The sequence below is a fragment of the Dicentrarchus labrax genome, unplaced genomic scaffold (genome assembly GCF_905237075.1).
Source record: "Dicentrarchus labrax unplaced genomic scaffold, dlabrax2021, whole genome shotgun sequence".
NCBI lineage: Eukaryota > Metazoa > Chordata > Actinopteri > Moronidae > Dicentrarchus > Dicentrarchus labrax.
In genome coordinates, this window is record NW_026136723.1 from 20,521,478 (window position 1) to 20,547,935 (window position 26,458).

The 26,458-nt window shown below is 42.3% G+C and overlaps 1 protein-coding gene across 6 annotated transcripts in view; it reads left to right on the plus strand.

Moving 5' to 3' along the window:
* rbms3 (RNA binding motif, single stranded interacting protein) overlaps window positions 1-23,917 on the plus strand; it is a 267,875-nt gene extending 243,958 nt beyond the window's left edge. For 4 of the 6 annotated variants that reach the window (XM_051391604.1, XM_051391605.1, XM_051391606.1 and 1 more), the window contains 4 exons: window positions 7,077-7,187; window positions 14,528-14,617; window positions 16,154-16,278; window positions 16,969-23,917. In XM_051391604.1, the coding sequence (XP_051247564.1) occupies window positions 7,077-7,187; window positions 14,528-14,617; window positions 16,154-16,278; window positions 16,969-16,972 (330 nt within the window). In that variant the 3' untranslated portion in view covers window positions 16,973-23,917. Of the gene's footprint in view, window positions 1-7,076; window positions 7,188-14,527; window positions 14,618-16,153; window positions 16,283-16,968 lie in introns of those variants that run through there. The other 2 variants (XM_051391609.1, XM_051391607.1) reach the window with 2 other exon arrangements.
* Window positions 23,918-26,458: the final 2,541 nt, after the last annotated feature.

The window sequence follows — 26,458 nt, forward strand, 5'->3', positions numbered from 1 at the left end:
GCAGTTAGGCGTAGGATGTCAGAACAGCATGACTGCTTGCCTTTTGTGCTCTGTTCTCTGGTCAGTGCTACACAAGTCAGCAGACCTTGTAGAAGGGAAGAAAAGACCCCAAAAGACAAACACTTACATGCAGCTCACACACAGATGCACAAATGCCTAAATACACATATTGTTTTAGTGCAGCAGAAACACATTCTTAATGGTAAATCTCACTTACGTACAGATCATCAATCACACACACAGACTCTCAAATTCACTTCACACTGCCAAAGAGTGCCGGAGTAGCTGCAGTGCCAGCCAAGCGCAGCATTGCTGTCTTTCCCCATGACTTATCCATCCCCTTTTTTTCTCCTTTTCCTCACTGTGAACTGTATGTGTTTAAAGTGTGTATTTGCTGGAGTGCATTGGCCCTTACATACTGGAGGTGAATTATTGAATTCCTCTCCATTGCACCCCAGCCAGTTCTCCCTGGCTTCGGCTTTGAATAGACGCTTGCTGGGCCTCTTAGAATTGAACCATAACTATCTGCCCTCATCGGATGGAGGTGAATCGGTGCACTGTGTGATACCCATCTCCCCGCTTGACATGAAAAACACTCCACGGATTCAGAAGGGGAACATTATGTTGGTCTCATGGATTTGACTGGCGAGGCAGAATTTGAGACAGGGCTACAGTCGTCCTTGAGTTGCTCTCCTCTCTCTATCTTTTCATCCCTCTCTTCCATCCTCACTCGCTCTCTACTTCTTTCTATACATCTCCTTCTCATTTCTCCCTGTTTTTGTCTTACTTCATCCCCCCTGCCTCTCTTTCCTTACTGCCCTTTCAAGGCACAACTGCAGCTACTGTGCCAGTGCCTGTTCAGGGTTAAAGTTTCATTCATATAAGAGAGATATTGTTGCAGTGCCACAGGGTCACTGGCAGAGAGATTGAGCGGCTGCATTTTCACTATAAGCTTTTGGATATTACCTTGAAATATTTTGCGATAGTAGCAAAAATACATTTTGAGACTAAAGCTGACATGCTTTGGTGGACAGGCTTTATTAGCTCACTGTGTTTTAATGCTTTTGTAAATAGAGTTAATATTCTGGAGAGATCCTTGTGTGTGAAATGATCCATTTGTCTACAAAAGGCAGTCAGAGAATGGTTGATCTGAGCGTGGAGAGGAATGGACCTCCCATGAAGACATGACAAATACTGTTACATGCTTCATCTAGCACCCTCATCCTCTCATACACGCACATATGCACAGAGACACACACACACACACACACACTACAAATTCATCTAAATATCTTTTCCCCCTCAATAAGGACAAGTAAGTGTTGGTTTTTTTATACACTCATAAGTATGAGCATTTTATAGACATAAACAGTCATAATAGGGATGAAAACATTGGATGAAAATAATAGTTTGTCTCTTTTCCTTACTCACAGACACATATACACATATTTGTGCACAACAAAGCAACAGCATTGCCATGAACAATCTACAAAAATCTATCTACAAAACAAAACAAATGTGCCTATACAGTATTTTGACCTGTAATTGTAGCATACAGTCTCATATTCCAACTAGTGTCATTTTGAAAATGCTGATTTCCATGGTAAAAGATTTTTTTGTAATTCAGTCTGCATCCTCTGAGATATTACACATGATTGACAGACAAATTAATCAATAAGTGGAAGGAGACCAATGCATCATCCCTCTTGTTTTCATTTCATTGTGGAGGACAAATAGATACAGAGTAGATAAACATCTTTGCCAGAGGTGAGAAATCCTTCATCGGTATCTGGCTCCACATGTTAATCTGTTAACATACATCGTTGTGGCCCCTCAGCTGCTTCATTTTCACGGTAACGATCCCCCTTTTCCCTGTAGGTTCTTGTCATGTTTGCAATTAAGCTTTTGAAAACCCTTAAAAAAAATAGATTTCAAATGTATACACGATGGCAAAAGCTACAATAAGCTGCTATCTGCATCAATGTCAGCTCATAGGGGCTTCTTTCATTGCTATTCGTCAGTGTGCACTACTATTCCTCTTTTGCTTCAGTTGGATAAAATGAGCAGTTCACCTTCCTGGCTTAGTTTATGACACGCTGTGTCTTCACAGTCTGTGTTGGTAATAGTAGGGCAGCCCTGGTAGTCTGTTAGCCCCAAGGAGGGATTCATGCTGCGGATTAAAGTGAAAGACCCAGGATGCTGCCTCCCTTTTTTGGGCTTACCCGAATAGAAAGGTGCCTGAGGGCATCTGGAAACTGTGGTCACAGTCGAGGAAGGTGAAGGAAAAGTTATGGGTGGCTATTGTAAACCTTAATAGAGCACAAATACAGAAGATAAATAAGAGCACATACACACACTTTAAAGATCAAGCAGGAACATGTACATATATATGAAATACACAGGCATATACACCATCTACACAATATAAAATTTAATGACCAGTAATTTTGTGATTTCTATGGATACAGTTTCATTGCCTACACTATATACCCTTCAGATGGGCAAGCCTGTAGTATTAGGGGTCCGTGGCATTCTGTACTGTATATAGTTACCAGTCAATCATCAGCAGATGTTCTGTAATACCAGGCTTTCCAGACCAATAATGACAACAAGCTTAGTCTGTGTGTGTGTGTGTGTGTGTGTGTGTGTGTGTGTGTGTGTGTGTGTGTGTGTGTGTGTGTGTGTGTGTGTGTGTGTGTGTGTGTGTGTGTGTGTGTGTTTCACTGGAGATGGAGAAATGTCTATGCTGTACTCAAATCCTGTGGCGTGGAGCTGCAGCACCTCTGCAAGTATCCTACATCGAGCGTGTCACATTTACACAACACAAAAACACACTAACATACACACACACAAGCATCAGTATCCAAACCACAGAACCTCACTTGGAGAAACCAACTGTCAAATACAGCAAGGAATGTGTTGAGTCAAGCACGGGTCCTCTTTCATGTGGACGACACAAGTGATGCTTTGTTTGAGTGGAAGACTGTAATACAGCCTCCGTCGTTGTTTGACGTTCTTGTGCCTCTCCGGTCTTTTTTCTCCAAATTTTGTACTTCACCTCTCAAGAAAGCAGCATTCACTGAAAACGTTTCAGTGTTCATGCCCCATTCGTACTTCTTACCAGGCTTTTAGTGATTTTGTGTACAATATCTGAACAATACAGTCCGCGAGTTTCAATAAGCAGATGTCTTTTTGCCGGCAGGGCATCAGGGCCTACAAGGTGAGGATCGGCGTGTGAGCTGCTCTGTGGCCTCAGGCTGTTTTCAGTCAGAGCGAGGGCATTGTCACCGCCTGAAGGTAGTGCTATATCAGCACCAGTTTGAAGCAACAGTTTAGATTAGGCAATAATGTTAGATATTATAACCTGCAGCAGCAATAGAGATGAGCAAAATGGCCAGCTGTAGGGATGCTCTGATCAGTTTCTTTAGGCCATCAGAATCAGACTGTCACGATCTTTACAGGATTTTACAGGGAACTTTTGCAAAAGACATCCTGTAAAAAACATAATGTTTTCCTCATTTGTAAGGTTCCACGGTTTTCTTTTTTCACCCCAAAATGATCCCCTCTAGCCCATTTTGAAGATTACTGGCTTTTCTTCAGGCAGAGCTTTCATTACATGTTCTAATACTCTGTTACACCCTCAAAAAAAATTTTCTTTCAAAATTCTTAACTGCCTACTTGACTGAGCAGATTATTTAAAAAAGAAAACACACACAAAATGACATTTTATATCTCATAGTCATGGTTGCAAGCAAAAAGGCAGTATCTCATATGTGCATTCACAAAACTGGATGGAATTCTGTGCAGCCAGAAACGAAATACTAATTTCCTTAAGCTTGATACCAGCAACCGAAACATACTGCCTGTGTGAGGTTGGACAGGAATGTAAAGTCCTTCATGTGGTGGAGATCCTTTAGCCATAATGGATCAGGTAGTAAAAACCCTCACTATCTGTGTGACATTTATGTATTTGCCTTACCCATTTTACAATTGTTATTTCTGATCGGCAACACTAAAGACCGAGTAATGAATATCAGCTGATACCGATCAGCACTACATCAATCTGAGTGTTGCTATTTACTCGTAATGAGTGGTCATTAAAAAACACGGCTGGCTGTACGTTTTTTTTACAAGATTTCTTATTTACTGTACATTGTCTCTGGTCGTTGAGTGTATATCAGCCTATTTAAAAACCATGGGGGCTGATATCATCTGTCTCCTGTCTAGAGCTGGATCAATACCGTCTTCAGCAAGATGGGTGTTTTTCACAGGCACACACACACACACCTAAACATATGCATGCGTTGAGGAGTTCTGTAAACATCATCTCATACATTTGTAACAGATACGTCTGTAGCATCCATTATCTTGCTCTCTCTCTCTCTCTCTCTCTCTCTCTCTCTCTCTCTCTCTCTCTCAGAGGACAAATCAAAAACATATATTTGTGTCAGTCTCTTTCTCATTTCCTGTCCTCTCTGGTCTGTCCGTGGACAGACACACAACGTGACAAATACCCACATACACACACACACACACACACACAGCAAAACCCCCGCTCTCACAGACACTCAGTCTCACAAACACAGAAAATCGAAATCACAAATCGGCTTAACTCTCCCTGACACGTCTGTGAATTAAGCCTTTCCGTTGCTCTCCCTTTCCCATTATAAAGGCATTGTCGGAGGCTGAATCAGTAACAGGTAGCCCACAGCTCCTGCTGCTTCCTTCTCGCTTCTCTCTTTCTCTTTCCTTCTCTCTTCGTCGCCTGCTCTCTTCTTCTTCTTCTTTGTCTTCTCCCGCTTTCTCCCTGTGTGTCCCTCAGCCTTTCTCTGTAATTCTCTCTCCTCCCTCTCCCCGTCCGTCTCTTCTCGCTCTTGTCTTCCTCATGACCTCCATCAGCTCTCTCCTTAATCATCCGTCTTCTGTCCTCACGCAGTCTTTCTCTCTGTCTCCTCGCTTTCCCTTTTCCTTTTTTTGTCCTTCACAGCCCGTGGTGAAACGGAACTAAGTACTGGGTATTCTCATTTTTTGCTACTTTAAACTTCAAATTTTTCAGACAGAAATATTGGACTTTTTACTCCACTACATTTACATGACAGCTATAGACACTGGCTCCTTTGCGTTTTCCACACAAAATGGATTATATCAGTTTATCACAGTCACAGTTTAACATTGGGGTAAAGTCCTTCCTAGCTAGTTTCAAACTAGTGATTTACGAAGGCTGCACCTTTAAAACTTTAGAAATGTCTCAGTTACAGTAGTAAACACTTTAGTGATGAGTAAATCAGTTAGTAGTAAACATCTGTAGTACTGTCCAATCAAAAGCAACCAACATTAACTATGCAAACAGATAGTCAGTGTATCACAAACTGTGAAATTGTTTTAAAAAAAGATTCAAAACTGTTACAAAAAATAGAGTGAGAGCGAAATTTGATTGTGCTACCGTAACCATTTCTTTTTTCATTAATAGCATAACATTTTGGAATTAACATCATTATTTAAGTGTCAGGTCAGATATTTCATATTACCTCTTATATTAGCAAGCTAATGGAAGTTTTGTCTGTTTGTTTGTTTACCTAGCTAACATTTACATCTGGAGTGTAAATTTTAAAAACTTTGAAAAAAGTCAGTGCCCTTTCGGTCTGCAGATATTCCATTGAGGGTTTCATATACCCCGACATACACCAGTAAGATAGGACAATTTTATACAGCATGAGAGGCGAAACCCAGGGCAAAAAACGGGGACATATTCCCCCTGTCCCCAGTGGAAATGACACCATTGAGTTTGGGACCTGTTTTAATTTATCCTGTTTTATTCTCCACTTAGTAAACACGTATTACATTATAAACGAGTTTGAATTCACAAAGAGCTGGTGCAGTTGGAGGAGTACTTCTTTCACAACTGATCTCAGAGTCCTACCCAGTTTCTTTCTTTTTATGCTGAGGTGAAACTCCGGGAAGGATCACATGAAGCTTGCATATCGAGTGGGAGAGGGAGGAGAGAGGGAGTTAGCTGACTGTGTTGTGAATGCAGGGAGTAGACAAGCAGAGCGATTCTGACAGCCTGTGTCTGCACAGTTTGTTCTCCAATAGGCCCACACAGAGTCACCAGTGGGGTGCGCACATGCAAGCGTACACTCGCAAACATACTGTATTGCCACTCATGTACACACGTAGACACTGTCAGTCTCTTTCACACTCGTGCACGAACGCTGTTACACTCATAGTGTTGTAAGCTTACCTACCAACACACATAGACACACTTACAATACAGACATGCACGCACAAAGTGAGAAGAGAGGCGAGCAGAGGAAAGGGGGTTTGGTTTTGAACGCGTTCCTCCCGAGGCTTCAGTGCTGGGGAAATGGAGCTATCATGACAAGGGATGAAAGAGCAACAATGGTTTCATCACTTTCCCTCATGTTCCACTGCACCGTGAAAAAGAAGCTTCTAGCGTTCTCATCCGCCCGTTAGGAAAAACATGCCGCGCATTATACCAAGAGGGGAGTGAGTGAGTGAGAGACAGGGAGGGAGGGAAGGATAGGGAAAGAATCCTCTCTAAGCAATCAATGAACCACACAAACCCATATTGTTGATACATCAGCAGCGGATATTGATGATTTTGATGGACCAAAGACAATAGTGTGTATTGATCTTGAAAATGTCCCTGTGTTTGGTTTTGTTCTGTTTATTGACAATGTCCCTCTTCCCTTCTTCTTCTCTAGCTGTGTTGTCCTTGTGTCACCCCTGCCTAGGCCCCACCCTTCTCTCTTCCTCTCTTTTTAATGCTTTTAGGTTGTTGGCGATCTCTTTCCTTCCTGTCCTCCTTCTCTCTCAACTTCTCAACTTCTCAACTTCCTACCTTTAACCTTCACTTACTGTCCTCACACCCTGTCCTCTTCTTGAAACACCTTTATACAGACCTCCTTTCCTTTACAAAGTCACTTCACTCATTTTCTAATGAGTGAAGCGCCAATATGAATAAAGAATAAAAACAAAATACGCACAATCGTCCTCATTTCTTCTGTTCCTCCTTTCATCTCACCTTCTCCTTGTCTTTTCTCTCGTTCCACCAGGGTGCAGTGATCACGCCAGCCATGGACCACACTATGTCCATGCAGCCTGCCAGCATGATGGGCCCTATCACCCAGCAGATGAACCATCTGTCCCTGGGCACTACAGGAAGTGTGAGTACTCCCTGGACATCCAAACACCTGCCCGTCTAGTTGCCATAATCCAGATGAGAGAGCTCCAAGTTGATTAAAGAATGCTGCTCATCTAGGCCGTCTTGAGTTATTGCTGTGCAATCACAGAAGAAAACCTTTTTTACGTTACATAAACTATTTATTACTGTAGGTGGACACACTACAGAGGGCTGAAAAAAACAACTTTGCCTTCTTATGCATGTTTTCTGGGAAGCACATAATTGAATCTATATTTTTATGTCATTTACAATATTTTCCTAAAACAGGTTTATTCTACCATCAGCAGTTGGTTTCAGTTCAATGTGCTGTTGCTAGTTGCAACCACTACTGACTGAGTTCAATAGCGGTTTAACTGACATTGTTACGTCCGCCGTTTGTCAGATCTGTGACCAAGAAAATATTTATAGGCATCTTTTATCTACTCTTCAAATGTCTTGTCCTATCTGTAGGCACTCTTTTTATTGCAGCTGTTTTGTGATTGTTGATTTGTTAATGTAGTTTTTATGTGATCAGTTTACTGCTAACAATGGTAGCCATTACATTAGCTGTCTGAGGCTGATTTGTTGCTATCAGATCATTCATAGTACCCATTAATTTGCTGTTGGGCTAACTGTTTTAGCGTTACTCTTTTTACTTTTACTTTGTATGTTTACTAGATTTATTACTGTGTTGTACTTCCTATGGGGACGTAATCTTGTTACTCTACCAGTTCATGTTACAATACCTTTGGTCTGAATCTTGGCATCTTTTTGTTGCGGCCCAAGTTTGGTTCCAGCCCGCTGTCGGCCCTTTGCTACATGTCATCCCCTTTCTTCCCCATTTGCTAGATTGATAAAGGTATATAAATGCTGGATGTATCATGTACACCAGTTTCAGTTTTTACTTTCTTGTGTCCCCTTTTCTTAAAACCAGGCATATTCTTTTAGGAGCAATGAAATCTCAACCACTACAAATCCATAAAATGGTGCTTGTTAAATGTATTTGTGACTAGCTGTTTTGCTGTTACTCCTTTTCATCGTGCCAGTCCAGCAAACATCTAAGTCTACATCTGCTCTTACGAGTTGAGACAGAAAATTGAGAGAGAAAAAGGTGTCCATTACGCAGTTGTTATGGGTCATAAGGACCAAGTTGGAGGCCTTTTATCTTTGGGGAACAAAAACAGGTACACATTGAGTAAAAGATGGATTTTACATTTCCTTTCAAGAAAGCCAAACCTTCTTAGGCCGTCGCCACATGTGCTCTGCCATGGAGCGGCCATATCATTTGTTTTACACTGCATGCATTCAGTGCCAGATATTGAGAGAGCATATTTCCTCCCTGATCTTCCACATTAAACAGATTTCCTGTGAAGCTTAACAGTGTGACAGAGCTCTCTATTCTCCACCTTCCTCACTTTCACCCTCTAAATTTGGTTTCTTTCTCACACTTTCTGTCTCCCTCACTCTCTAAATCACACATCAAGCCTATCACTCCATCAGTTTTCTTTATTCCATGCACACACTCGCTCACAATCACCGCCCCCTGAACCAGGAACTCCCCCCTGTTTCAAGATCAAGTCGACTTAGAGGTGTCACACAGCTCTGAAGCCTGACTTCCTGCCCTAACCCTGCTGCCCCGGGGGCAGGCAAGCAGGCAGCTTTGCTCCGGCACTACGTTTGATCTCTGTGTGTGTGTTTGTGTGTGTGTGCGTATGATTGAAACAGTGCTGTATTGTACAGTTACCAATGTGTTTCCAGGTGAGCTGTCAGCGACTGTGACGCCATGTTGGCTCTGTCAGGAATGCCCCCACCCTAATCTGCCCCAGCTGTGCTAACAGCCAGGATTAGAGACAGGCTAATCTATGATGATGGCTTCTGATGTTTGATGGGTTGCATTATAGTAGAAAGTGGGTTAAGGCCCTCTCTCTCCTTTTTTCATTTCTGGTTTACTCTCTCTGCCTCTCCCCTTTCTGCCTGCTTAGCTTTCCTGAGGCAATGTGCTGTGTAGCATAACTCCTCTATGGCTGAGCTGCACACACGGCATGCCACACTTGATCATCTATGGGAATTGAGACGTGTTTCCTATAACTCTTATTCCTACGCCAGATGTGAAAAGCCTTTCATACCGTCTGATTGAGAAAGTCTGGTAAAAGAGGGGTTAGGAACCCAGGTCTGTAACTATCCGTGTAGTAAACTGGACTTGACACCACATACTCTTAGAGCACATTCCCCAAGTGCACACGCATGTGGTGAGGTTGTTTTGATTGCCCCCACTGGTCACGTGATTTATCCTTCGCCACAGAAGAGCACCTGCTATGAGTAACATCTCCAAAGTCAACAACTTATCACGACTGCCTCTGGGCCGCCGAAGGAGAAGCCACACCTCAGAATACTCTTGGCTGTTCTAGGACTCTCTGCGGCTGTTTGTGTATGGCTGTGGCTTTCTTCTTCTCTCCAAGAAAAGAACCAAATGTTCCCGGTCCGCCCAAGCTGTGACACTGGTGTGGTGACCCTAGCTTTCCGAGAACGTCGTGTTATTTTGCAGCGAGGATCAGCATGGAGGGTTAAGCCTGTTAAAAAGGAGTTGCAAAGGAAAACCTCGGCTCGTAATGAGGAAGCATGGATCGGTGCCGTCTGATGGTCACTGCTTTGGAATTTAGCTGCTTCACCAGAAAATGTTCTGTTTTCAACAACTTCTGTAGTCACCGAGCTCAGTTTTGGTGACTGTCTATCTTGAACAACTTGATTACAGAATGCTAAAGAACCTCAGGCGTACTGTTTATGGATGGCGCACATAAACATGCCATCCATTCTCCTCACTGATTTAATTTACCATGTTTGGTGCATATTCCCCTGTTACTGATTTATTTACTGTCTTCGAGCTCTTACCACTTAACAGTACTCTATCTGTCATGCCTTGTGTTTGCCTGTTAGTCGCAGTGCATGTGTGGATGTGTACATGCTCTGTCATTTTAGTATTTGTGTGCATTTCCACACTGCGTTTGTGTGTGAGCGACATAGTGTTTGACATGACAAGAGGTGACCTTCCCTCTGTGTTCTCCATCCTATTCCTGTCATGGCATGTAGAACCCAGGTCTCCGTTGTCATGGTGACAGTGGTGATTGACAGCTTCTCTGTCCCCGGAAGACAGATTTGTGTGAAGCATTTCCCTCTATTATCTGGGCTGTTTCCCTTGGTTTTCTGAGGGGAAGTCTAAGTACAGTATGTTATTCTACATTTCCATAACTGTGCATGGCTATATTTAACCTTTACTCACCCGGGGAAAGTTCACTGAGCATGCACTCGCTTCTCTTTTAGCTTCTCATTCAGACAGTAACAGAAAGATGTTGACACCTGAGTGATTCCCAGTACCACTGAGCAGCTAGGACCTTGCAGGACCTTGACAGTAATTGTTAAGGGAGGAACAATCTTTAATGGGATTTTTCAATTTTACAATGCATTTTGAATGTGTTTAAGGGCTCGTAGCCAAGAAGTAGTGCCAGTTTTAATGTTCTGAATTTGAAGTTTGTGCTCTAAATTAAAGGGTTTTTTTATGTGTTTTTAATCAAAATTGTGCCTTAAATATGACCTTAATTCTCAGTTTGAATTATATATTCTCAATTTGTATGCATATGAAATGCATCAGCTTATAGTAAGCACCAGAGTCTTCAGTGCAGTCAAATCTTTGCCCGAAACTCTGGATCGTGATTATAAAGTATGTTAGTAATTCCATGGTAGAGAGTTTACCGTTTACTGCATAGTTTGAGTCTTTTAAGGCAGGCTTTCTAGAACATCAACGTTACTTAAAGCTGCATCAAATCACAATCACACAAAGAATTATGCAGTTCTCCCTCATCTCTACAGAGCATTTTAGCATCTTTGCTCACTGGTGTTACATCTCACAACTGTACAGTTTGGTTCAGTCTCAACACTCTGATCAGCTTCGTTTCTATTTTCAGCAGTCAGCAGTTTCTGCAATAAATAAATGTATGCTACCTTGCCAGCACCAAATGGCAGAGATAAGGTTTTTTTGCCGAGCTCTTTTCAAATGTAAAATTTCTGTCTATATCCTTGAGGTCTAACAAATGTGTTGAATGCATTTCCTTCTTCATAGGGCATTTGTAAACCAAAATTTTGGACAATTTAAACATGCTGGTTATATCCATGTTTACTTGCAGATAGTCCACTTCTTTCAGGCCTTTTTTTAGCACCGTGCTGCATTTATTTTTTGGTGCATTATTGCCACTTGTAGATCAGTGAAATAATGTAAAACCATAGGCTGGACTGTGTATCGTGTCAGTCACGTATGCATGTGTCTTTCTGTACATTCATGACACAAACACAGGGATCCTTAAAAAACTGGTCACGACTACTAGTACTCCACAGGGTACCCTTAATACTATAGTAAATAGTAAAATAGTATAATTATATACTTTAAAAACGTTCCTGATAAGAATGTGTTTAAAGAAGTGATTAAAAAGTTGACACTGATTTGGCCAGTTGAGGTGCTAACAAAGCCTTGGGGCCAAGATATGGAGGCCTTTTTATGGTGAAGTGGTACAGCACTGTGATTCACAGCCCCTGGTGTGCAGCTCCAATAGTTCCCATCGTATTGGAGCCCCACAGCTAAGATCAATAGTCATCAGAGCCCATCCCCACACTGCTCTGCCATTAATAACCTACACTGAGTAGCTGGATGCTCTTGCCTTGACCAACTGTTATCCTCCACCTTGCAGACGATGTGACAGAACAGCAGGTCAACACCGGCTGGACAGATAGATGTGGAGGCTGAGTGACAGACAGAGAGGTGGATGATTTATTTGAACATTTAAACATGCTAACATGCTGTGCTACATTCCGCTGGTGCCAGAAAAACAGTTTCTGGAGAAATTCTTGTTGATGTGAAAAACTGAAAGCAGAAAGTAAACGGCCCTATCATCCTTGTACCCACCAAACATAAATTGTCTTACATGGTCCAGAGGGCCCAACCACTGTGGTACCAGACTGGTTCTGTCCATTGTATAGATTTTCGAGCTTATATTGCTGCATTGCGGTCTGACTTTATACTGTAGTTCTAGTGGTATGTCATGGAGAGTGATGGTAGAGAAGAGACTTAAGGAGTCTACTCACACCAGCCTCGTTAAGGAACTATTCAGGCCTCCCGTTCATCAAACATACGCACACGCCATCTGTTCCAGACGCAGGCAGGTGTATTGTGTGTGTGTGTGTGTGTGTGTGTGTGTGTGTGTGTGTGTGTGTGTGTGTGTGTGTATATGTGCATAGATATGTGTGACTGTGAGAGTGAAACACCATTTATTGCCAATTAGGGATGCTTTATATTGCCCAAACCTGTCCCCTGACTATGGACAGGAAAGTATTAAAAGAGTTGAAATTGGACAAAAATCATCTTTATCGCCATAGCAACCCAATTCACTGTAGGCAGGCTTGACATTCGTCTGGCTTGCCACAGCAGCAACCTCAACCTGCCACATTAAATAGGTTAACTAATGGTTATGGTTGAGGAAAAAATCTTATCTTATTAAATTTTCTTGTTAAATCTAATTTAAATTCCTTTTGCAGTCCTGCAGAGAAATATAACATTTCAAATGGACAGTCTCCCTTTGACAGGGAGATTTTGATATTGCTAATTATCTCCTGCTTCCCTTCATTTGCTTTCATGCAGCCCTCACAGGTGAGTTGGCTGAATAAGTTAATGGGAAGGAGAGGCGAAGACAAAAAGTCCTGAGGAAAATTGGTATGCATGGTTTCGATTCACCAGGGAGAAGGTCACTTCAACAATCTGATAGGCCCTTTTAGACGATAGCAGGTTGAGAGAGAGGGGGAGAGAGAGAGAGAGAGCGAGTGACAGGAAGGTGAGAGGGAAGAAGGGATGACACAGGGAGGTAATGTGGTAATGTGTCAGGAAGTCTGGATGTGCCACCTTACCCCGTCCTGAGTGTGACAGCACTGGAGGTGTGATAACCTTAAATTCACACGCACAGACCCACACAGTCATACGAACGCACACTAACATCCATCCCAGGGCATCCTCCTGGCCATGTGTAGCGACGGTGGGGGAGTTAATCACCCATGTCCATGGCCTTTAGCTGCTCTCATTAGCGGTGAGCGGTGGAGCCGTACCCGATCCATTAGCAACGCTGCCGGTAATGACACTTCACCAGCACCGCCGGGCCCATGGCCAAGAAAGGCTCCGCAGCCCGGCACAGCCCCTCCATTACTGCCTCCTACTGCATGCTGCCGCCACGCTTTTTAGCACTGGCAGGGGGACTGAGAAGCGAATGAAAAAATAAGACAGAAAGAAAGGGATTGTACTTCCCTTTTTTCCTTGGTCCGGAAAAGCAGCAGGAAGACGAGGAGAGGCGGAGAGGCAGCCTGGTGGCTTTTATCTGGGATCACATCCGTTGGCGCTGTACTGCAGCATTATCGTTCCAAGCCTCTTTGTCTTTGTCTGTCTCTCACAGGCACACACAGAGACGCGCACACACATAGATATGCATGTATGTTCCCAACTCACAGCTGCACACAGGAGAACACATACAATACATCCACATGCACAGTTGGACAGACAAATAGTAATAAGTCATCATTTTATGCAAAGGCATGCACTTATTACAAAGAAGCACACACACATACTGGTAAATCAGGCTCACACTGGCACATGCGTTCACCACACACACACACACACACACACACACGCACACACACTCACAACATGCATTCACAGCATGTCCCAAGGAAAGCCTCACACAAAGTGCCCTGTCCTCATTCATATTGCATGTGAAAGCCCCATGGCTGTCATGTAACCGAACTTGTGTCACGTCTGTAAAACGGCCATCATGGAGTGAGCTAGCACCCAGTTAAAAGCCAGAGCAGGCGTGACTAAAGGAATATAGGCCACAGGCAACAGACCTCCTGCTTCCTCTTCCTCTCTCTCTCTCTCTCCCTTCATTCCTTGCTGCTTTCTTTTTTTATTCTTTATCTTCTCCTCAGCTGTGACCCGATGCATTTGCCTGCCTGTGAAGTTTTGGTGGAACAGCAGGACATCTCTTCCTCCTCCTACTCCGCTGTCTACTTCGCAGACATCTCTCCTGCCCCGCTCTGTGCACACATATTCTTTTAGCGCCCTCCAAAGGATGCTGAGGGCACAGCAAGCTCCCAATGATTTTTGGGGATAATTGCAGTGAATAATAATTGTGATATCAGTGTAGTCTTTCTTGTTCTATTTTGGACTGGGTTTGGTATATTATGTCACAATATCTGTGTATTGTGAGTAATTTTTGCATGCATGGATTTTGATATGCGTCTATGTATCTTGTGTTTCAGTACATGACTGCTGCAGCTGCCGCGGCGCCTATGCAAGGGACCTACATTCCCCAGTACACTCCTGTGCCTCCAACAGCCGTCCCTGTCGAAGTAAGACCCACAAACAAGCACACGTTACTTACCAATAAAACTAATTGGTGTTTACCCAAAGAAGGACATCATTACTCCTGACAGCCCACTCACTTACACCCACAACCGCTCACTTTGCCATTTCTAGACCTGCTCATCAGATCTACAGATCAAAACAGTCATTAAATAGACAGATTACATTTGAAACACACTGTAAATTGCTCTTATTCTCTCTAACCGAATGGCCTCACACCACCAGCAAATAACGAGGATGAAAACTGCAAGCGAAGCAGGATGAGTCAGAAGTTTTAGAATATTTGGGAAAGACATTTGAAGTGCAGCACAGGCTTTGTCACTTCTTCGGCGGCTGTCTGAGCTCCTGGCAGGTTCGGGCAGTCCAGCCTGAGAAATGATGAACGCGGAAGGCAGGCGGGTGGGCCAGCGAGGAGAGCGGGCCGGCTGTCTGGCGGCTGACAGTGCAGTCGTATTCAGATGGACTATCAGTCGTGTATCAGATGACAGGAGCTGAAGTGAGACACAGTGCCGGTGGTGCTGTCTCTCTCTCTCCCTCCACAGCCGGTCCGGGCTGGTAGGTAGCTGGAACACACACATCCGTCAGCCACGGAGGTCTGGTTAGCCCACCAGCCACGGACAATGACAGTTTCCCCTGACAGACCCATTAGTCGCTCCTCCCCCGCTCTTACATTCCCTCTTCCAAGCTCCCCCTCCACAGAAAGTTCCTTATGAAGGAGTGAGACAGAGGAGAGAGATGTAGTTGTAGTGTAGCCCCTGGCGCCTCTTACCTATTTCATCCTGACCGTCGTCCTCTCAATGCCAGCGTCAGTGGCGGGGTGTATATCACTGTATCAGCCAGTGTCTGGAGGGCTGATGTATGGACAGGACGCAGTATCCTTGAGAGCTTGTTAAAGGTGATTGAGATGACTCACTGATGGGGGCTATCGGTAATGCTTGACACATAAAAAGGCTAAGAGTTTGTTGTGATGAATTCAGTGCTCGTGGCTATCTTTAAACATAGATTGAAAAATCTGCAAGCAATTTAGCACATTTTGTACCAAAGATTATTTTTATTATTCATACCCCTTTGACTCCTACAGTATACACTAATCCCTATGCAAAGTCAAATCTCAGTACGGTGATGTTACTTCTTAGTAATAGTTTATTTAACCACTTATTACTTACCACCAACATGAGTTTTCCACTTTAATAGCTTAATTGTTATATAAAAGACACATTCTGGATATTTTTCTTCTTTACTGAAGCTGTATCTTGAACTGTAACTGTAACTTGAGTGAAATTCAAAACAGCAATTTTTGTACAGCTGCACCTTTCATTCTTCACCATGGTTTTATATGCATTTCTGACACACAGCATATTGGCAGAGTGATGGACCTGTCAGTCTGAGAAGTTAATAATCACAACGACAGAAGTTGTAGAAGTTTAATTTTACTCGGTTTGGTCATATACATTTCAGCAGGAAGCGCTAAAGTTGTTGTTAAAGTTCGGAGCTGACACATTTCCTCCCATGCGTGTCCTCAGGGAGTGGTGACGGACGCCTCCCCCCAGACAGTGGCTCCCTCGTCACAGGAGGTGGCTGGCCAGCAGCAACAGATCCAGGTGGACAGTGCTGGTGACCATGTTTCTGCTTACTCATACCAGTCCAAGTAAGTCAAACAGTGAAGCAGGACTGTTGCTGTCAACCAAATTATTATATTAAGATAAGACAAGCTAAATTATTTGGTGAACTAAAATATATTTTTTAGATGTTTTGTACTTTTGTACAAAGCAGTCACTACATTATGAATCATTTTAGTTAAAGGAAAGAAGAAACTTCTTGCAGCCCCTGTGGACAAGAGCGGTGGTGTTTCCTCTACCTCGTTTTATTGATTTCAAGGGGAATCTGACCATATCCGACCCAGTGGCAGACATTAGGAAAAAATATATAAAAATATCCAATTTTCTCGCTAGCAGCCTTGTTTGCTTATGTTTGTCATATTGAGGCAACAGTAGTTAAACTGTTTAATGACCAGTTAAAAAAACTTGTAGTAGGTTTAAGCAGCACAGTACTAAATACTTATCTGGAAATTAAATAAAATGAGAGTACTAAGAGATGTAGTAGTGCCACTATAAAATGAGTCAAATTGTTCTTGGCTGCTGCTGTCATTTGCTTGTCATTTTGGCAGCACTTTTCGCTTTTCTGACCTGATCAGAACTGTTTAACATGCTTCATTTTGCTCCAGTCTTTTGACTGGGCTGTCAGCTGTCAGCTCTATTTCTTTTGTGTTTGTAATATTGTGCTTTGATTACAACTGCAAACACCCCCTCTCTCTCTCTGTTTTTTCCTCTTTCATCAGATAGCAACGGCCTGAGCGAATGTTCCCGTGACAGCGTTGCCTTGAGACAGAAGGTGGCTGCACTGTGAATGTGAGGAAAAGAGAAAAGAAAGAGATTGCTTCCCGATTGCCCAGGCACCAAAAAAGAGACACTTTTTTCATTTCCTACCTGGCCTACGAGAAAAAAAAATGCAAGAAGGAGGTAAAGAGTGCTGAGGAAGGGGATGGGGAAATTGCTGGGCACAGTGCAAAGAAGTGAAATTGTTTAGTCTGGGAACCTGCCTGAAGGGCTGGGCTGAAGCTTGAAAAGTTTCTAAAAGAAAAGTCTCAACCAATTTAAAAAAAAGAAGAAAAAACAAAATAAAAAAAATGACAAAAAAAAGGTTGAATGCGCAGGTAGGTGATGAAGTTTATTTTGTAATTAGAAAATGGGAGTCAAGTTTGAGATACACACAGAGATTGTCTTCCTCAGATATTAAGCTACAATTTCTTTTCACTCTTTTTTATGTTCTAGTGTTAAATTTTAGTTTTCTAGATATATTCGAAAACAAAGTGTTTTTTCTTTCTTGAATCTTCATGGCCTTAATTTGAAGGGCGCCAGAAACTTTTTACAGAGTTAAAGTCTGACGTCTGGTTAGGAAAAAAAAAAAAAAGCAAACAAAATCAGTCTCTTGGACCACTTGGAGGGTACAAGATACTGGATGAGTTGTTCTAAAGAGGAAAAAAGAATCTATCACATAAGCTGTACAGATTTAATAGAGAAGAGCTTTTTTTCGTTTCTTCATTAGAAGAAAACTTTGATAATTATTATGTCAGAGGTAACTAAGTGTCAGAAGAAAACAAAATGTCTGTTGGGGAAAAAGACTTGGGGGAGGGTAGTGTGTGGGGGGGAGCTTTAAAGAGATTTTTCACAATGAGGAAAAAATGAAAACATAAGAAAACATGCTGCATTGTGGATGCAGTCTGTTGCAAATGCTGAACTTGTTTTTTATTATCATAATTATTATTTTACATGGCAAAGTTGCTGTCAATGACATTAGTGCTTTTTATCTGCCACATTTTACCTTTTTTATGAGCTTTAAGATGTTTTTAGCCCGCTTTGCTTGTCACACTGCAAAAACGAAAAAAAAGAAAAAAGAACAAGAAAAAAAAAATTATAAAATGAACAAAAAAAAAACTACAGAAAGAATTCTGGCAGTGAAATAAAAATTCAGTAGATTCAGTAGGAGCTTACGGTTTAAACCAATCAGTGCAAAAGCAATAGAAGAAATTGTTGACAATTTCTGTAGTCTTTCCTAGTTGTGGATCAAATGCAGCCCATGGATGGCCATTTTTATACCAAAGATGAAGAGACACTCTGAACCAGAGTTTTTTTGTTTTGTTTTGTTTTGTTTTCCTTTTCATTTTTCAGTTTGATTTTGTTGTTGTTGATGTTGTTGTTGTTGATGATGTTAATGTTGATATTGTTGTTGTTGTTGTTGCTGTTGTCGGTGTTTTTTATTTGACCTTGATGGCCGGACCAGTCCTTACTATCCTTCTCGACATCTTCTTTTCACTGAGTTTAAGCTAGTTTTCCACGGTTGTCCAAGCTGTTACACACACACACACACACACACACACACATACACACTTATGTACACATATCCAAACATGCACACACTTACTGTACAAACTCAGACATATACATCAGACAGTATTTAAAGTGTGATGCAACCAGTGGCAGTCCTACCAAAAGTCCTTTCTCTTCTTCTCTTCTTGTCTTTTCATTTCTTTATATGTCTCATCACTTTCACGACGCTTTCACACACCCTGGGTGCATTCCACCTCTCTCACTCTCTCTCTCTCAGATCCTGCAGGGAAAACTTTAGGAAACAGATTGTGGAATGTTGCTTGCTACACTCCGACACATTGCTTCAAGCTTCGTCCTCTTAGTAATGTCTGTCCTCAATCTCTTTATCTCTTTAATTCAGCCATAACTAACTCAATCATTTCTCAGCATACTGAGCGTCAGTGTTGAACTGGGAATCTCCCTGCTGCTGTTTGACCTCATGTTACTCTCTGTAGTGAAGATATCGCTAAACCTAGGGCACTTTTTTTGAGTATTTACCTGCCTGATGAGTGGCGGTTGCTGCATAAAACAGAATTACAAATCGGACTTTAAAGCAGTGATTGCATGAACTTTATGGCACTTCAAGGTACTGACTTAACCTATTTTGCATCCAATGCATTTTAAAACAACTAGTAATGACATGCTTAAAAGAATAGTTCAACATTTTTCAGAGATAAGCTTATTTGCTTTCTTCCTGAGATGAGAAGATCGATTTCACTCTCTTGTCTTTAGGGATACATATAAAGCTACTGCCAGCAGCTGGTTAGCTTAGCTTAGCACAAAGGCTGGAAACAGAGGGAAACAGCTAGCCCGGCTCTGTCCGAAGGTAACAAAATCCGTCTACCAGCACCTCTAAAGCTGACTAATTAACAAATTAAAGTTATGTCTCATTTAGTTAATATGTACAAAAAACATGTAAGGGTCAAAATGACACTTGGTGGTGTCACAGGGGGTTATGTGCCAGACCATTTCTTGGACAGACTTAGTAATGTACTGCAGTCTTGTCATCACTGTGAGGTTGACAGGAAACCAGCAGAAAATGAAAGAAATCACTGTGAAGAAATGTCACACAATTCCTTTAAAACACATCCGAAGGGAAGCTAAATTGACTCTTTTACTCACTGAGAGGATATCTGTAACCCAGGGAACACTTGCTTTGTAAGACCTGTTTGCATTGTAAGACTACCATCATTTTGTGACACTAACAAGGCATGGACGACGTGTGTTTAAAAGCTAGAAGAGGACTGTCTGTCTTGAACATCCCCCTGATCATTTGCCACAAGCAGGGGAGGTCAGCACACCTGTGGGAACTAACTAGGCTCCTCACCAGCCGTAACAAGATGTTGATGGCATCTCCTTCCTCGACCCTTCCTCTGAGTGTCAGTTACACCCCTGGTTGTCTCAATTTGTTGCACAAACAACCCCGTCTCATCTTATCCTGTCTTTCCATCCCAAAGCTGTGTGAGGTTTTCAATGACTTCATCTCTGAGGATTGTCCCCTGAAGAAATTGCCTGTGGGACGGCGGCCATTTCTGCCCCCATTACAGCAGCCTGTGTGTGTCGAGAGCGCTATGTGGGTCTGTTCTGTTCGTCCATGTCCGCCGGTACTGCCCCACTGTGGTGCTACCACGCTAAAAAGACCCCATTTTTTCCCTGCATCACTGGCACCATTAATGTGCCATGGCCAAGCCAGGCTCCTTTTGCTCTCATTTTCCTTCATTCTTCCTCCTCTCTCGCGCTCTCTCTGAGGCTTCTTCTCTTTATTGGATGGTGCAGAAGCAGAACCACAAACCAATTTCAGTCACTCTCGCAATGAGGCTTGACGGGCCCAATTTGTCTCCCTCCGGGGCAATAGGATCCACTCCAGTGTCCCTCAAAAGACCCTTTTCTTCCAGACAGAGAGGGAGCTTTTTTTTTTGGTGACAATTGCAATTGAGCTCTTGCAGTTCATGTGACTCATTCAAATTGAAGTCCAACGCTGCATTTTGGGACATGATGGCATGTTGTGCACATTACAGGCAAGCTATGTCATCGTGCCTGGCAATGTTTGTAACTAACAATCAAATTGTACATCGAGTGCCTTTAAACGAAGCTTCCAAATGATTCCAAATTATCTGTGTGATAGTTTAAAAAAGCAAAGCACATGGAAGAGCTTGTTTGATTCAGTTGTTGCTAAAGAAATGCTACACAATATCGAAGCCACTCTATGGTGCTAAGGAGGAAGCGGTCTCGGGCTCGTGCCTTCATTGTGTTCACTTATCTCTGTGACGACCTGGCCACTGTTGATCATTTGGCCATAAACTCACTCTTAACAAGCCACCTGTCCACACAGGTTTCTGAAGTGAACTACAGTGTCAAAGCCATATGTACATTATATTTTCCTCAGTCACAATGTTGATTATTTTCTTCCATCCACCAATGGAGGTTATTCAAACTGTCTCTCAATGACCGTTGAGCTGTTTATTGTCCAATCAAATCAACACCTGCCCTTTTCTTTTCATCTGATCTGACACTCAACATCTGCCTTTACTTGTCTCGAGGCAACAATTTGCTCTTATCTCCCAGTGAAGAAGTCCCTGCCATATAACCATCTTTAATAGCAAACAACTGACAAATGTTGGGTTTTAGAGCTGCCTGGACTCGCCCACATTGCTCATCTGTTCATCATTAACTCTTTCTGTTACATTTCTGAGTCATTTTAAGTGTCCTAATTAAACAACGGAGCTGCTAAACTATAACTTTACCAGTTTTAAGCTAGTATGTGTGTGCCTGTGTGCTTGTTTGAAGAGTTGTTCTGCTCAACAGTACAGCTTTTAGCAAGGTTATGAATACAGCATAGCTATAACCAAGTTCTCTCGACTTTTAGAGCTGCTGTTTTAAAGAGTATAGAAGACATTTTTTAAACGTAATAGGACTCATAATGCAGGAGTTGCACATCGGAGAGCAGAGCGTCCTACAAATGGCCTGAGATTCAATAGTAATGGCATTATGGGAAATAGGATTACAAATAGCCAAGAGATTATGGAAAAACTGCACAACAAAGAATATCAGATCTATTTTGCTAATGAAGATTCAAGAAAGAAACATATTAAGGCAGGTGTTTGCTTTTGGCGTACAGTACCAATATTTCACAGATCTAAAAGATTACCCGACTGAACAAACAGAAATGGCTTTTTCTTAATAGCACAATGGTATAATGTACCTTTTCACAATACCAATACCTTTGTGGAAGTGTACAGAAGGCATGCTTGCAATTTTAAGGAGGCTGTAGCAGAAACGCTCTGCTCCCAGTCAGCCCATGTGTCAGCACAAACCAGGAGCCAGCTATACCAAGAGAGAAAGTGTATGTGTGTAGGAAAGTAAAAGAGGGGGATCATTAGCTCCTGTTGCCGGGCAGAAGTGGTCATAGCCTGGAGTTTCTTCATCTTCATGCTGCAGTATGTCCCCTGCACTGAACTCCAGGAGGTGAATCAGCTTGACCCATCACTAATTAGCCACACACACTCTTCCTTTCCTTCACCATCACACTAAGATCACACTCTCCTTTATACACTCAATATACCCGCTCATCATTTTCGATCTCTTCCATTCTTCAGTTTTGTATTTGACATTTACCATACACTAGCCTTCCATTTGTTTGCAGCAGTCGCTCTGCCTTCCTCCCCCGTTCAAGTCAACATCAGCATCTTTCTCAGCTTTTGGAAAACGTCAGAAGTCAAAGACTCACATTCTGCTGCTTTGTCAACATCTTGGGATCTCTCCTATTCTTAGAGAGGATTGGCCAGAGATCCAGAGGCTTCTTTCACTGAATTTGCAATGTGCAAGCCGCAATTTGCAACATGACATCATGTCCTCTTGTGTAAATCTTGACACATTTCACTCATCAAAACAAACAGCCGTACTTGTGACCCATGCATAATAAGTATGAAACTTGTCCAAGCACTGCTCGCAATACCTTTTGTGAAACGGGTTCAAGGATTATAGGCTAAGTTGCCACCAAGGAAGTTGGAGGTGTAACTCATTGGCATGTCATTCATATTGCTGAATAAAGGTCAGGATGATATTGTTTGCTGCTATAGTGCCAAAAGCTTATGCAATCATATATTAAAGACTTAAGGTTTTTTTTGTGAGATCTGATATCTGAAGTAATATATAAATTACCACAATGCAGTAAATCTTACTCATCTGGTGCCCCAAGGTAATCTAATCAGAGGCACAGAATTGTTTTCCAACTACTGTTTGACACAGGCAGTCGGACTTATACTATACATTTGGAGCAAATGAGGGGAAATAAAAAATGTAATTCCCCATCAGTTCTCTTTGGATAACACACACTCTCTACAAGGTAAATCTGATCTTCTGTGAGCTTACTTTCTCTGATAAACACAGATCTTGAGACTTTATCTACATCCTGGATTTCTCCTGTCTCAGTATTTCAAGGCGAGGTGCTTACTTAACTGCCTTCTTTTAGAAAGAATTCTCAATCCGTCCCTAACTCACTGTTTCTCACAATCACTGCCGCCATCCCTAAATCTGACATGTTCCAGAAAGTCATTCATGCAATATGGCTTCCCCCGCTGTCGCAGGAGTAAACTCATTAGATGTATTACATGTCATACTCACTTGTCGTGAGGCTCTTGCGGATTCATTCTCGTGAAGGGAGTTGTAGCCATTCCACATTGATTCTCGTGTGTTAGGAAAACAGTTACTCAGTTTGGAGTTACTCTCACAGCCCGTCCCCCACAGAGTGTAAAGTAGAACCGTGGCTCAATAACTCATCACAGACTAGCACATACACACTCACACACACTCTCCACACACATAATGCAGTGGGAAAATTGCTCAAACTACCCCCCGAGAGAGCAGGGGCCCTGTGCTTTTTAATTGATGCTTCGGTCCACCTTTGATGAGAGCTATCGATTGGCCACACAACCCCAGGAGCGCAGCCAGCCAGCACCCCCCCTTCCTCGCGGAGTTCAAACAGCTCCCTGAGATATACAAAATCCAACAATCACGAGGAAATGGCCGACCAAATTGTTTAGAGATAGCAAGCACAGAAGGTGCGTTAGGCATGGGATTCATTTACCAGATATAAAGAGGAACTATTTATTAGGACAGCAGAGCGGTTTTTAATTTGTTTTTTGTTAGTTTTCTCTTTTTGTTTGTTTTGGTTTGTTTTTCACTTTTCTTTGTTTCAGCGCCGAGGAGGACATGGTCACGCCTCGCACACGCTGCTCAGTGTGTGTGATCTTTGAGAAACTATCTGTACATCTGTGGATGTTAGGATTTGACTTGGGTTTTATGAGTTGTTTTTTTTCTCTCTGATGAAGCTTTCAATAAAAAAAAATGTGTAAAAAAGCACCAAGTAGCGCTGTTTTCTTCTAATCTGCATCGCAAATGATTGTGTTTCATCACAGCTAGCTGTTTTCCTCAAGCCATTATTAAGGAAAAATGTATTATGCACCAAGCCTCCTCTGAGGAACACACACGCACACAAAGAACACACCATCTTCCCCATAGCCTATTATCTATATGACTAAATTGCAGTGGGAAGCAAGAGGAAGCCCTGTTATTATCATCCAGCCTAATGGCACCTGCTGCGCCTTGACCTTGGTCCCTCACATCCTCTCATAATTACAGCCTTTGCAAATGGAGCTAATACCTCTCAATGGGATTTCCCCCATCACAGCTCTCACACACTTGATTGGGCGTAAAGTGGTCATAATCAAAGATGGAGGATCCTGCTGGAGGAAGAAGTGGATCGATGGCAATCAATCTTCCTCTTCACTCTCATTTAGGCCCAATCAATTGCTGTCCTTGTCACCTCCTAGGGACGCCTGTTCTGTCAATACCACGGCTGCACAGTAGCCAAGTTTCCATTGCCTGAGACGTCTCTGCAAGATCAAGGCAACAAGGCCAGCACTCCAAGACAAAGGACATCTTAATAGACAACAATTGACTGCTTGTGTGTGCATGTGCACTCAAATGTGCAAGAGGAGCCGTCAGGAGTCACCACTTCCTTTTTTTTTTTTTTTTTTTGCATAAGCTACAAAAGGTACCTCAGTGCTTGAAAAAGATAACTGCCAGTGTGGTACATTTACAGCAATTTAAAATATTTTACTGCTCTGAGAGACTTCTCTGGTGCCATGGTTTCCTCCACTACACACTCTATGGCTGTTAAATCTGGGAAAATACCTTTATTGAGTGAAATGCCACAGATTCAATCTCACTCCCTTGGAGCCAGGCTGCCTCCTTATCTGGACTTATAGAGATGTAGCAGCTGAGCACCACAAGGGTGCAGCATACCAACACAGATGTTATCTGGTGTGTTTATTTCACAGAGGAGTGAGAACCCCTCCCTCACACACACACACACACACACACACACACACACACACACACACACACCACAACCACTGGATACAGATCAAGGACATCTCTACTGGGTGAAACACGACAGCACAACCAGCCTTCCCATCAAGCATTTGCCATCTGCTGAATATCTGCGAAGATTAGGAAGAAAAATCCTAGACATGCATTAAAATATAGCTGTCCTGCTTCCAGTACAAATTGTCTGATTGATGTTCATTTATATAGGATAAGGATTCTCTTTGAGGAGTCCCTGGATTCTGCAAGGGAGCTGATGGCAAATCTGGCAGCTTCACTGTGACACTGAAATATATGGAAACAGATGAATCCCATGTGCATATACAGGTGCACACCTAAAAGAGGGAGTGGATTTGGAGTTTGCTTTTACAGGACAATAAATACTAAAATGACAGCACGACACAATTTGGATGTCAGGTTTTTGTCACAGCTAGAGGAAAATGCTGAAAAGCTGACACACATTTTGGTTCATTAGCTTTTTTCATGTTTGTCTTCATCAGGGTGTCATCACTGCAACCACTCTATGGATTGTCCTGATGTAATAAACATGACCCACATGGACCAAAACAAGCACCAACATGTAACCATTACTGTGATTTTGAAGGATATCTATTTGCTTACAACAAATGATCCACACTGACCTGTGGGTTCCAGTTAGTTGAACACAATTGATTTTATTCCAGGCCAATCTACACAGAGAATTCAGTGAAATTGGGTTGATTGGGTCTGGGACCTATGACGACCCTGAGCTTCCAGGTGCAGTCCGAGCAGTTTTGCATCCAATCAAGAATCTGTGATCGTCAGCAACCACAAACACACCTGGTGCTCCCTTATTAGCTTATACTCCAATAAGAGAGACATAATTAACCAAAGGGGGGGATCTGCGCTGCTGAGCTAAAGTCTAAATAATGCCCAAGAGGGGTTTGGTGTGTTTTGAGGGGCAATTCATTATGCGCTTAATCTAGGAATATGTGAATGCTACATTAGGCCAGTAAACCTCATTACAAGAAGCTAAATGTGGATATCTCATTAGTGGGGAAATTCATGATTCATATTTATACACCATCTATGTCTATTAGATTCAAGGAGAAACATTGTCTAAGTTACATGTCTGTAATGTTGGAACAAAGCTGAAATTGTTTAAGTACAACTCCTTTTTATTACAACAGGGATCTTATTTTGGTCATTTTGGCCATCATTCATTCATTCATCATCAGTAATAACAGGATTGTATTCACTCATTTAATTGCTGGGATGTGGGATTGTGGCGACATCACTGATAAATAGTCATATAGAGCAAGAAACACAAGCAGTCAGATGATCATTCAGGGTTCAAACAAACCTCCAGGACAACCAAACAGAGGAGAAAACGAAGGTGAACAGTAAAGTTTTGCCCAACTGTCTGTTGTGACGTCCATGACAGTTTATAGATCAACTTCCAGGTTCAACTTTGACCTAACATACAGAGTAGCTCTCATAGCTGAGAGAAATGACACAAATAAGTGAAATAAACTG